Genomic DNA, 13,759 nt, shown 5'->3' with positions numbered 1-13,759 from the left:
TGTGCCAGGCTTCTTGCCATCTTGGCGTTTACAGCCCAGCAGGGCAGAGAGACGCAAAACACGCAATTACACGTGTGAGAAGTTGCAGTACACAGGGTGGTCTGACCTTGTCTACCGGGGATCGAGGAAGGATTCCCAGAGGAAGTGCTGATTAATCTGAGACTTGAAAATGGATAGAAAGTAATGGACAAAATGGTGAGGAAGGTTTCAGAAAGGGTAACCAGCATGGCAGAGGGTCCCAAATCCAGAGAAAGTGTGGTACATCTGTCAAACTAAAATAAGTTATGGCTACAGCTTAGAGAGCAAAGCAAAGAATGTCTTCCATGGAAGGCTTGAGGGCTAGATGAGGTCCTACACTGCAGGGCTTTTTAGGTCTTATTAAGATTTGAGAATTTATCCCTGAAGACAATAGGAAGCCATTGCAGCATTCTAAGTGGTGAAATGTCATGCTCAGAGTTTTATTTAAAAAGGTTAAAAGTGGTCCCCTGACTCCTGAATGCAAGATACCAGAAATAACAAATATCATATATTAACACATATACGTAGAATCTAGAAAAATGGTACAGATGCACCTATTTGCAAAGAAGAAATAGAGACACAGATGTAGAGAACAAACATATGGATACCAAGGGGGGAAAGGCAGGGGTAGGGTGAACTGGGAGATTGGGATTGACATATACACACTACTAGGTATAAAATAGATAACTAATGAGAAGCTGCTGTAGAGCACAGGGACCTCTACTCAATGCTCTGTGGTGACCTAAATGGGAAGGAAAGCCAAAAAAGAAGAGATATATGTATGCATATAGCTGATTCATTTTGCTATACTGCAGAAACTAGCACAACATTGTAAAGCATGTATACCCCAATTTTTAAAAAAATTTAAAAAATAAAAATAAAATAATTTCAGAAAATTAAAAAAAAAAAAAAGATACCAGGAAAAGAGGAATAACTCATCTTGTCTGAATCTCCTAAACTTGTAAATAAGCTAGGGCGGGGACGGTAGGTCTGTGAATTGGAAGGCTCACAGTGGAAAGTGCGCCCTTTCTGGCTTGCTGTCACAGAGCCGAGAACTGAAAGCCTGCCATCCTCACCGCCACACACTCAGCAGTGCCGGTGGCAATCTCCAGGCCCTGAGACAGCCCGCAAAGTACCGGAGCTTCCAGTGGGCACCTGGAAGTCCATCTGGGCTGGAAAACTGGGTCTCGGTACCCTTCTCTGGACCACGATACGTGTTCAAGTGGGGAGGGGCGGGGTTGGGGGGGTAGGAGAACAGGCTTCTCTGAGCTGCTCAATCGCCAGACTCAGAATAAAGGGTGTTTTCAAGGCCTGGAGTTTTCCAGCTGCCTGGAAACAGGAAGAGCCCAATCCAGGAGAACAGTAACCCTCACACACGCCCTACATAAAGACGCGTTGAGCCATTAGCCCTAATTGCCTGTGACTGACACCAGGAGTGAAGCCCGCCCTCCAGGCATTTGCTCAGTGGAAAGCAAACAAACAGCTCCTGGAGCACCCGGAGAAGCCATTTTCTCTCCTTTCTGCCAAAATGATTCTGCCCTGTTCCCCCCAAATTATGTACAGATTTCAAATTATAAACCAAACAAAGGTCTTTCGAGTATTCCTTACCACGTAGGAAAGAGAAAAAAAAAAAGAACGCCTCTGTAGGGAGGAGTTACACACAAGCAATTGCTTATGAATCTTTTCACAAAATCAAAAACTTCACAAAAGACTTTTTGGAGCCACCTCTCAATACCCCCAATTCTCTCCAGGTTTGAGGTATTAAAAACTATTTGCAATATTTTTCACGTGTTCATTGTGTTTTATTAAGAAATATAAGTTAAGTTGTGTGCCAAATGCTGGGGATCGCAAATGCCTTCGGATTTAGGATTTTTTGCTTAAACAACGGGGTTTTCTAAAGTGGTTTAAGAACAATACAGAATGTTATACATCAAGCAAGAAACCATCCATCCTTCCCTTTTCCTCTGTGAATCACCCACGCACCACCACCACTGGCCAGACCATGGTGACTGTGGTGATATGGACATTGGTTTCCTCAGTACCAACTGATAACCAGGATGGGCATTGGGACCACAACGGGACTGGCCCTGAAAGTGAACAATAGTCCTGAGATAAGACTCTGTTTCCCAGTTCAGAACCATCTGTTCCTTTATGGTTCCTTCATACCCACTTAAAAAATATCATTCACCAGGTATAACACCCACCATTGGGTGAGGGCTTCATATACACTGGCTTATTTGAGTCCCTTAACTTCCTGGGGAGATAGATATGCATGATTATTACCTCCACCTTACCGAGATGGTAAGTCACGCAGGCAAAGTCATAAAGGGTTGAGTGGGCAGTTAAACCCAGATCTACTTGATTCCCAGGTCCATGCTTTTAATCTCCACTCGCTTTTGGCCTGCTGCGGCCGTCTTCTTGTCATCCAAGGCCTTCAGCATCAGATTTAATTCTGAACTAAAAGGTGGCTCCAAGAAAACCAGGAGCCCGCGCTAACGTCAGCCCCGGCCATGGGAATAACATACAGTAATATTCAGAGCCTGAAGTCCTCCACGGGCCGTTGAGATAAAATGCAAGGGAGAAAAGCTGTTTTCTAGGCAGGATCTACGCAAATCCAGTGATGCTGGAGGGCAAAATGAGCTCCTTGTTCCATAAAAGCCACATTCTTTGAGTCAAGCTGTGCATTTCAAGTCACGGTATAAGGTACCATTGATTCTGCCCTAGATGATTTAGATCCTTTTCAAGATTTATGCAGAACGAGCAGTTCTCCCACACCTCCCTTGTTCCTATGCATGGCAGCCTCCCCAGAGACTACTAGCCACCAGGTAATAAATAACCATGTTGTTTCTGCCCTGGTGAAGGAGCCTCAGTTTTTTTTTATTTCAGGGGGTGGGGAGGGAGGTGCTGCTGTGGGACAGAAGGCTACTCACCCAGCAGGCAGAGCATCAGGGGCCTGGGCAGCCGCTGGGAGCTGCTGGGTGCCCGAAGTGCTGGCCTCCTCTCCTTCCTCCGGCGTGGCCGTGGCAGGGAGAGTCACGGTGGCGGGGTTGGGGACCGCACTCGATGCCGCAGCAGGCGGGGACGCCACAGCAACAGCGGAGGGTCCTTCGGGGTCAGTGGCTGCAGTGGGTTCATCATTCACTGAAAATACAGGAACCGTAGTTTAGAGATCAACTCAGCGTTGTGTTCACATTCACCAGGTTTCTAGCTTAACGTGGTAACACAGTACCTACAAGGTGACTGTACATGTTACCTGGTGACGGCAAAAAGTTTTACAGAACATAACTTTGGAAAGGACAGCAAGTCAGTGAGGGCCTGCCGGAAGAAAAGTGGGAGATGGAGCTGAAATAAATAGATTATTAAATATTACCTCTTTTATATAACTTCACTAAATTTTTCTAACATGCCATGGTTACGTTTACAGCGATAAAAGAGGAGCAGGAAAAATAATGTACCAGGCAAGTGTGTTAGTGCTACGTGGAGCAAGGCCAAGGCCAAAAGCCAAGTTTATAGGGTTGTATACTTTTCTTTGTCACTTGTCTGCTAGGCACAAATAGCACCTTCCTTCAAAAAGCTCCATACACACTAAGAGGTAGAAAACTTCCAATAATGTGCTTGTTCTTTTAAAGACTCATGCTCAAAGTGGGGGGCAAGGATTAACACCCTAGACGGAAAAGATGGGGCTGTGAGAGAAGGGACTTGTCTCCAAGGTAACAACAGACAAAGAGACAGAAGTGAAATAAGCTGATTCCTGAGTCTCCTCATTTTTCCATTCCTTTGATGATCACTCATGTTCACAAGGATCCCAAGGCACTGCAATATCCTCTCACTCAGAAAGGGATCAAACATGGTTTCAAAGAATTAAAATTCTTTGAAAATGGATAAGCCATAAACAGAGAATTTTCTACATATGTGATTGCATATGTGTACATGTACACTAGAATTTCATAGGAAAACCCCTTGGTTTAGCCTCATCTTCCTAATTCAGAAACTCTTTTTGCGGTTCCCCCTAACAAATGGCTATCCAGATTGAACATTTCTTCTGACAAGCACCTTGTTACAGAGGTTTCCACTGTTGAACAGATGTAGCTGCCAGAAAGATTTTTCTTATGTTAAGCTGAATTCTACTAGATGGTTTTAGTCCCCACACCCCAAGCAATACAAAGTAAGTATCCGGCCACCCTGTTTCTCATTCACCCTCTCTATTCCAGTAAAAGGCCTACTATTTCTTTAATGTCTCTAGGTTACTCTCTTCTTATGACCTGGCTGCCCTCTTGTAGATATTTTCTTCTATTGCCTCCCATTTCTAAATAATGGTATCATGAACTGAACGTAATAAACGAGATACCATCAGACCAGCAGGGTCAGATTTCCAATATAAATGATATTAGTTATATTTATAGAACACCAGTATGTGCCAGCCAAAGTACACATCATTGCTTTTTGGATTATCTCATTTAAGCCTCATACACAAGCCCATTTTACAGTTGAGGAAGCTGAAGCTCGAAGAGGTTAAATAACCTGCCAAGGTCACAGGGCACCTAATTCACACCCCTGCTGTCTGCCTCCAGAGCCTGAACCCTCACTCACTACACTCTCCTTCTCCCTCTCTGCGCATCCTCTAATGCAGCCCGGGATTATAATAACTCAGAAGCAACCACATGAGCCTGTTGGCTAACGTGAGACTGGTGGTCAGCTGAAACTAAAATTTCTTCACATGAGATGATGCCAAGCTTGATCTTAACAAACAGCAAAGAGCCTAGGAACTACCTACGATTAATTTAAATAATCTGCTTTCTCTTCAGTATATGAAATATTGTCTGGCACACAGACTAAATTAGTTGTTTAATAAATGACTATATTTTATGCAACTGATGTTTCCCCAACATAAATGCAAGAATTTTTATTTATATTCCTAGTCTATCTCGGCTGAGTTAGTAAAACACAACAGATGGCAATTCTTTTTATGCAAATCTATAAATTTTACTCAATTCCAATGAAAAAACCATCATGACCTTTTTGAGAACTAAATAAATTCATTCTAAAATTTATAAGTAAAACTAAACACAGAAGAATAGCCATAAAAATTCTAGAGACGAAGAGTCTTGTGTGCATGGGGTGGGGGAGAGGGGAGGAGATAGTTTTCTAAGGTATTAATTAACCCATATTATAAAGCTACAACAACTAAAACAATGTGGCACTGATACATGAATAGGCAGATGTCGATTAAATAAACAAGATAGTTCAGAAACAGAATTAAATACACATTGGAATTAAGGAATTTAGTATATGACAAAGGTGACATTTTAAATTCCTGCAGGAAAGACAGACTATTCAGTAAACAGTACTGTGACAAGTGGGTAGTGTACTGGACAAAAACTGAGATATATTCCTACCTCACTCCTTACATCAAAATAAATTCCAGAGAGATCAGAGATTTTGACATAAAAAATGAAATCACAGAGGAACCAAAGAAAATGGAGGAGAACAGTTTTATAATCTCGAAGTGGAAAAGACAGAATCTAAAAGTCATAAAGTATTGATGAATTCAACTACATTAAATTTTTTTTTAAATCTAAATGGCAAAAAACCACCATAAGCAAAATTAAAATCAAAAGAAAAACAACAAACTGGGAAAGATTATTATCAATTCATATTACAGACCAGTTGCTAATTTCTTTGATATGAAAAAAGCCTCTACAAAACAGTAAGAAAGGGACTTCCCTGGTGGCGCAGTGCTTAAGAACCCACCTACCAATGCAGGAGACACGGGTTCGAGCTCTGGTCCAGGAAGATCCCACATGCCGTGGAGCAACTGAGCCCGTGTGCCACAACTACTGAGCCTGCGCTCTACAGCCCACCAGCCACAACTACTGAGCCCACGTGTCACAACTACTGAAGCCCACGCGCCTAGAGCCCATGCTCCGCAACAAGAGAAGCCACTGCAATGAGAAGCCCGCGCACCGCGACAAAGAGTAGCCCCCCTCGCTGCAGCTAGAGAAAGCCCATACAGCAATGAAAACCCAACGCAGCCAAAAATAAATAAATTAAAAATTAAAAAAAAAAAAACACAGTAAGAAAAAGACCAAAAATATGCAGAGACACTTCACAGTTAAGGAAATACAAATTACCCCTAAACATACGAAAAGATGCTCAACCTCAATTATGAGACAAAAAATGCAATTTAAGACTATAATGAAATGTCATTTTTTAACCTATCACACTAGCAAGAGTGAAAAATATTCAACCACACTGATAAGAATGTAAGAAAAACTGGATTTTCACATACTGCTGGTAGGAGGAGAAACTGCTAGAACCTCTGTGGAGTGCAGCTGGGCAATACCAAAAATTTAAATACAATAATTGGGAGGTGGGGGGAAGCTTGGGTGGGTACAGAGAAGAGAGGTTGGGGGGCCTACAGGTGAAATTAAAATGGCCATGAGTCAGTAACAGTCAAAGCTGGGTGATGGGTTCATTGTAATATTCCTTTATACTTTTGTACATATTCAATGTCTGTGGCACAGATGGAGTGTGTACTCCCATCAGGAGAGGCACATAATGTCTGGTCATTTCTCTTTTACAATGTTAGCAGCCACTGATGATTATTGCCTAAATCCACTAACTGGTAAAGAACCGAAAAATAGTAATATTCTAATTCTATCACACCTCTAAAGAGAAATTTCCCCTATCAACTATCTGGTTACCTTGAGGTTCAGTTTGTAAAGAAAAGGCAAGAGAATTGCTTGAGTCTTTCCTTTCATTTACCAGTTTTCAGAAGAATGAGTTGATACTCTCATGTCCTCCAAAAACAAACAGTGAAATTTTGCTCTGCTTAAAAATCATTATGAGTTCTTGGATTTAAATATATTTAAAGCATTTCAATCTTTTGTGATTATTGTTCTTATTGAAACTAAAATTGTCCCCATCTTTGGCTGGGGTTAGCACAAGAGGGAAGGGCCAAAGATCTTCAAGTTGGCTTCAAGTTCTTTGGAAAAAATTCTAAGATAATTAATAAGTGGGAAAGTGCAGAACACCATATATATTGTGCTACCATTTGTGTGTGTATGTTCAAAGAATATGCTTGTATATTCAAAGAATATCTTGGAAAGAATCATATGAAACACAACAGTGACTGCCTCTGGGGAGGGAAGGGGAAGCTGGAAGACCAGAATAGGAAGGAGACTTTCTTTACACTGTTTAAGCTTTTATACCTTTAAAGTGTTGACAACATATATGTGCTGCCTATTAAAAAATTTTTTATGAAATTGTCAACCAGGAAAAGAACAAAACCAGAGCCCTGCAGCGTGCCAGTGGAAAAGGCCGCCTAGTCAATACTATTTGGATCTGACCGTTCATGCTGCTGCAAATCTAGTTAGAAGGGTTCCCACCAGGACTGCATCTGTCCACAGAGCTATCCGAGAGCCTTTGATTCACCAGAGTAGTTCATCTGTTTAAGAGCTTTGTGGTATCTCGAGTTTAGATTTGGAAACAGAATGTGAAAGCCAGATATCCTAGCATTGAAACTTTATGTGTCCATGCTTATACTCTCTGCTCTCAAAGACTCTGTATGTGTGTGTGTACGGGCAGACCTCAGAGATATTGCAGGTTTGGTTCCAGACCACCACAATAAAGCAAATATCGCAATAAAGCAAGTTTTTTGGTTTTCTAGTGCATGTAAGTTTTGTTTACACTATATTGCAGTCTATTAAGTGTACAATAATAGCATGATATCTTAAAATACAATGTATACTTTATATTTTATTGCTAAAATGCTAACCATCATCTGAGTGAGTCGTAATCTTTTTGCTGGTGGAGGGTTTGAGATATTGCAAGAACTGGGGAATTCTATGGTGGTCCAGTGGTAAGGACTCCGCACTTTCACTGCCGAGGGCCCAGGTTCGATCCCTGGTCAGGGAACTAAGGTCCCACAAGGCACACGGCATGACAAAAAAAAAAAAGAACAGAAACATTGCAAGAGTTACCAAAATATGACACAGAGACACGAAGTGAGCAAATGCTACTGGAATAATGGTGCCGGCAGATTTGCTTGATGCAGGGTTGCCACAAACCTTCAATTTGTAAAAAAAAAAAAAAAAAAAAGAAGAAGAAAAAATGTAATATCTGTGAAGCACACTAAAGCAAAGAGAGATAAAACAAAGGTGTGCCTGTATATACACACATGTTCTTAGAACATAAGGGCTTGAAACCTCAGAAGTTAAATCCAAACCATCGCAGCTTACAGTCAGAAGAAACCAAAGTTCAGATAATTCAGTTACTGCGCCATGGTCACCCTGGTAAAACAGTGACAGAGCGCCGCACTTGAGCCATGACTTCAAGTAGAGAGAAAAACTGGATTGACATAGACGAGGAGTTACAATTTCATCGTGCCTTAGAAAATTGCTGTATTTTACATTTAAGCTCTATTCAGTATAGCCAGTGTTCTCTATTAATCCTAATTATTTGATGTACACAACTTATCTCCCCCAAAAGACAGCATCCTTTTTGAGAATGAGGGCAAATTTGTTTTCCTTCATTTTTTGCTACTTCCATTCTCTACCTACTACATTCTTGTCTCCACCCCTTTGCACACTTCAGCCCTCCTTCCCTAGAGGCTCTCCCCACCACTTCAGCCCAGACGGATCCCTTTGCAGAGCCCACAGCACCTGTGGTCTTGGCTACTCAACCACGTAGCCCCTGTGACATCTGCTGTGTTGGTATTTGGCTGACTGGGGCTTTTCAGCTTCTTCCCCTGAAACAGACTATAGGGCAGAGGCCTTATTTCATACTTTTTCACACTGTCATAGCGCTTAGCAAAATGGCATTCGATAAATATTCATTGAATAAATACTTGTTTAATAGGCCTAATAATCTAGCAAAAGATATCTGAAATAAAACCGCCTCACATTTGGGTAACACTATCACTTGCAAAGCAGGTTCTTTTTAAATTTTTTAAATTTTGGAATAGTTTAAAATTTACAGAAAAGTTACAAAGATAGTACAAAGATAGCATGCCTTTCATCCATGGCCTTCATCCATGCTATTACTACCTTGCTGAACTATGGCACATTTGTCAAAACTAAAAAGATAACATTAGTATATTACTATTAATTAAATTCTAGACTTTATTTGGATTTCACCAGGTTTTCCACTAATGTCCTTTTACTATTCCAAGATCCAATCCAGGATCCCGTGCTGCTTTTCACAAGTTCATTCTCATTAGCTCATTTATCTTCCTAATAACCCCATGAGGAAGGTAGTATTATTCCCATTTTACTGAAGGTAAAACTGAGGTTCCCAGAGGTACCACTCAGAGAGGTGCCAAGCAAGTAGCAGAACCAGCACTCAAATCCAGAAGACTATTAAACAAAAACAATGGAAGGAGGCGGGAGGAGGAGAAATGAAGATGGCTTAGATGGCTTTCCTGTGTGGGAAAGAAAAGCTGGGTACCAAGATGAGAGGGTAAATGGGGTAAGGAGGTAAAATGGCTGATTTCTGCAACTGTGGGTATTTCACAAGGTTCCCTCTGTGATGTTGGTTAAACATTCTAACTTTCTGAATCAGATATTCATTCAGGACTAAGACATACTCTAGTCACAGTTGGCCAAAAAAAGATCAGGAATTGGAAATTCTTTTTCTTAATCCTAGACAGGCTGCCAGCTCACTGTGTGTTCCAAGATCTTTAGGTGTGTGTGTGTGGTGTAGCACAGACTCTCACTGGACACACAGGTCTTTTCAGCCCCCTCACTCGGGCATGGAGAAGGCGACTGCCAACAATGGAAGCTTTTTAAACTGAAGATCAGCTCGTAACATATGATACATGGTAAAGCAGTCAGTATCTCTCATCCGTGAAACCCAAGCAATGCCTTCCAATGCAATCGATCAACTCAGCTCTTCAAGGGAGCGGACCAAAACTAGAAAAATATTTCATAATTAGCATGACACAGGGTGGGTGAGGATTATATTTTAAAAAGCAATTAACTTAGATGGAAAAAAGAAGAAAAACTTAAAAATGGATAAAGCCATACCATGTCACCTGATGGGAAAGTTCAATCTTTCCTTGGTCAATATGTAGATTCATACAGTTTCCACTTACATTCCACCACGCTTCTAAGCATTCAAAGTCTGAAATTTGTTTTGAAAATGTATAAACTATCAAAAAATATCATGGAGAAAAAGCAATAAGGTGGGACTAGCCCTTCCAGACATTAGAAAAACATCCTATAACATGTCGATAATCAAAATCACACAAGACTGGCTCAAAACCAGAAATAAATGGGATAAGTAAAGAGTCCAGAAATGAATACTCACTGCGTATAAGAATACAGTAAGTGATAAACACTGAGTAAAACCACAGAAAGAAAAAAAGTAATGAATGTTTACAGGATAATAGGACCCTGCTATAGAGAAAAATTGAAACCCAGCTTTCATTATATTTATGTATGTATAGATACAGATAAACCAGTATAATTTCCAGTGGGATATTTTTAACATGAAAAAAAAGTAAAGCAGAAAATATTTATTCCATCTAGAGACAAGAGAGAATCTTTTCACTACTGAAGCAAAAGTTAAAATTACAAATATTTAAAAAATGCTCAGGGACAATTTTTTTTAAGTTTTTAACTCCTTTGCTACAAAAACCACAGAAAATGAGATAAAAGGCAAAACAATGATATAGGGGGAAAACTTATAATCATACAAATAATAGATAAAACTTGTACCTAGATACTTCACACCCATTAGGACGGCTAGTATGGGAAAAAAAACCAAAACAAAACAAAACAAAAAAAAACAGAAAAAAACAAGTGTTGGCAAGGATGTTAAAAAATTGGAATGCTCATTCACTGCTGGTGGGAAAAGACAGTACAGCTGTTCTGGAAAACAGTTCAAGGGTTCCTCAAACACTAAACATAGAATTACCCTATGACCCATCAACTCTACTCCAAGGTATACAGCCAAAAGAATTGAAAGAACAGACTCAAACAGATACTTGGACACCCATGTTCACAGCAGCATTCACAATAGCCAAGGAGTGGACACAACCCAAATGTCTATCAACAGATGAATGGATAAATTAAACATGGTTAAAAAAAAAAAAAATTAAACATGGTAAAAACATACAACAGAATATTATTCAGCCTGAAAAAGGAATGAAACCCTGACACATGCTACAACGTGGATGAATCTTGAAAACATTATGCTAAGTGAAATAAGCCAGAGACAAAAGGTACCTAGAATAAGCAAATTCATACAGACATAAAGTAGAACGAAGGTTACCAGAGGCTGGGGCTGGGGGGTAGGAGGAAGGGAGAATGTTTTTGTGTAAAAGGTACAGAGTTTCAGTTTGGGATGATGAAAAGGTTCTGGAAATGGATAGCGGTAAAGTTGCACAACACTGTGAATGTACTCAATGCTACTGAATTATACACTTAAAAATGGTTTATATGGTAAATTTTATGTTATGAGCATTTTACCACAATTTTATTAAAAACCTGTACTTAGACTATATAAATCTCTAAAATAAATGTCTATAACTCCATGAGACAAATAACTGAACACCATGAAAAAAGTCGCTTAAGAGAAAAGCAACTGATAATTGTAGAAATGCAATGAGGTAAAACGATAAGGTGGCACCCAATACCTGTTAGCAAAATGACAAACCAGTATTTACAAGGTCAAGGGAAAAATAAACCTCATATGCCATGAGGAAAATTTTACAGTGCCCTGGGATGTATGATTATTTCAAACCTTTTGGAAGGCCATCTGGTAACACACTTTAGATTTTAAAAATTCGCATCCTTTGACTCAAGAGCTCCATTCTGGAAGAAACAAAGTTGTGTGCAAAGATGTTTACATCAGGATTTTGTTTTACAAAAGGGAAATACACAAGGACTGCAAAATGGTTATATGAGTTATGGCATATTAACTGTGAAACAGTATGAGGCCACTAAAAAAAGGTAAACAAGAAGACCGCTGATACATGGACACGTGTAACAAAAATAATGAAATGGAAAAAAGAATATCTATCCACGCTGCATAATTATAACCATATGAAATTATTCGTAGAGACAAAAGCTAACTTTGAGAGCTTACTATGTCCCAGGCACTGTGCTAGACATGCTACATGTTTTATATAATTTATTCCTTATAACAACGCTATGAGATATATAATCTTGTCCTGATTTTATTAATGAGAAAACTAAGGCCCAACTAGTCCCTGGGTCTTACACACATGCTATACACCGGGGGCAGAATCTGACTGCAGTCAGTGTGACTCCCCACCTTACATGCATGGAAATCACATTTAAGGGAGGAGTGAGTGAGAGATGTAATTTTTTTTGGGGGGGGGGTAAAGTTTTCAAGAAAAAATTAGAAAGTAAATCATTGCACACAAGTCTCAATAAAGTGCTATACCATTAGCCTAGCCCTTGATTCCACCACTTCTAAAACTCAGAAATATTATATTTATACAGACAGACCGCCATTCACTTTCTTTTTATAAAAACAGATACTTTACAGTTGTGACGTGAAAAAAACACCTGGAAGTCAGCTCCGTCTTTGCCCCAAATGTCTTTTTCATGCATAGCTGCAGAGTACAGCCAAAAAGGCTTGCTAAATAAATCCTGTACGTCTCTGGAAACGTTTCCTGGAAGCACGGCTCTCTACCACCACCATTCTGGAACTGGTCCTCGCAGTTCGAACAGCGGTACATGCAGGTGTCCATATCCCTGTACGTCCACACAGGGACGGAGATGTCCTCAATCAGAGCCTCAACCCGCTTCTAGTTTTACGCTACCAAAGAGGGGGGCTTCTGTCTGCTCCCCAAAGGAAAGGTGAGATCTTTCTGTATCCCTTGGATAGACATTAAAAAGCCTACAAAGTCCAGGCTGGCTGTGAGCCAAATGTGAACCGTCATCAGAGCAGAAAGGAGAGAATCAAGATAGGGGCCAAGGCCTCAGTATTTTAACAGGCAGAAATCCCTAACATGTAACGACTGTCCTTCACAGACAGGTTTGGGAACAGTTTGGGCATTCAGACACAGCACCATAAAACATCTCCAAGGCAGCTTGGGGTTACAGATATTTGGCTTTCGGAAGACGCGGCTGGCACGTGCCTCGTCTGCTGAAATACATAATATTCCTGGAGATAAGGACAATACACAAAGGTACCTAAAAATAAGAGTAGGGGAAACACAGACCTGTTTAAATGTCCAAGGAGAGTTACTCAAAGACCATCACCACAGAAAGGCAACTTACCCATAGGTGGTTTTTTGGGGGGGGGGGGGCGTGGTTTTTTGTTTTTTGGGGGGGTTTTTTGGCTGTGCCGCATGGCATGTGGGATCCTAGTTCCCAAACCCGGGATCGAAGCCACGCCCCCTGCACTGGAGGCGTGCAGTCCCAACCACAGGACAACCCGGCAAGTCCTACCCACAGTTTTTGTAAGACAAGCAGAGATGGCTGAGGGAGACCAGCATCACAATAATGGAGGCCCCTGGAAGAACAAAGTGGCCGGTATCACGCCTGTGGCATCCAGGAAACAACGGGTTCCAAAGCCAGTTCCCCTTGCCCGTTTGTGAACACCGGCCCTCATCTATGAGCGACTTTTTTTTTTCATCACACCACATGGCTTGTGGAATCTTAGTTCCCAGACCAGGGGTTTAACCTGGGCCCTGGCAGTGAAAGAGCCGAGTCCTAACCACTGGACCACCAGGGAATTCCCACAAGTGACTTATTTGCTTAAGAGA

General features: G+C 40.8%; 1 protein-coding gene across 3 annotated transcripts in view; it reads right to left on the bottom strand.

Annotated features, from left to right (window-relative positions):
• WWP2 (WW domain containing E3 ubiquitin protein ligase 2) overlaps positions 1–13,759 on the bottom strand; it is a 146,560-nt gene that overhangs the window by 46,172 nt on the left and 86,629 nt on the right. For all 3 annotated transcript variants that reach the window (XM_059903720.1, XM_059903721.1, XM_059903722.1), the window contains one exon: positions 2,949–3,159. In XM_059903720.1, coding sequence (XP_059759703.1) covers positions 2,949–3,159 — 211 coding nt within the window. The remainder of the gene's footprint in view (positions 1–2,948; positions 3,160–13,759) is intronic.

The sequence above is a fragment of the Balaenoptera ricei genome, chromosome 19 (genome assembly GCF_028023285.1).
Source record: "Balaenoptera ricei isolate mBalRic1 chromosome 19, mBalRic1.hap2, whole genome shotgun sequence".
Taxonomy (NCBI): Eukaryota; Metazoa; Chordata; class Mammalia; order Artiodactyla; family Balaenopteridae; genus Balaenoptera; species Balaenoptera ricei.
The sequence above is the reverse complement of the archived record's forward strand: the minus strand, read 5'-3'. Positions and strand labels throughout refer to the sequence as shown.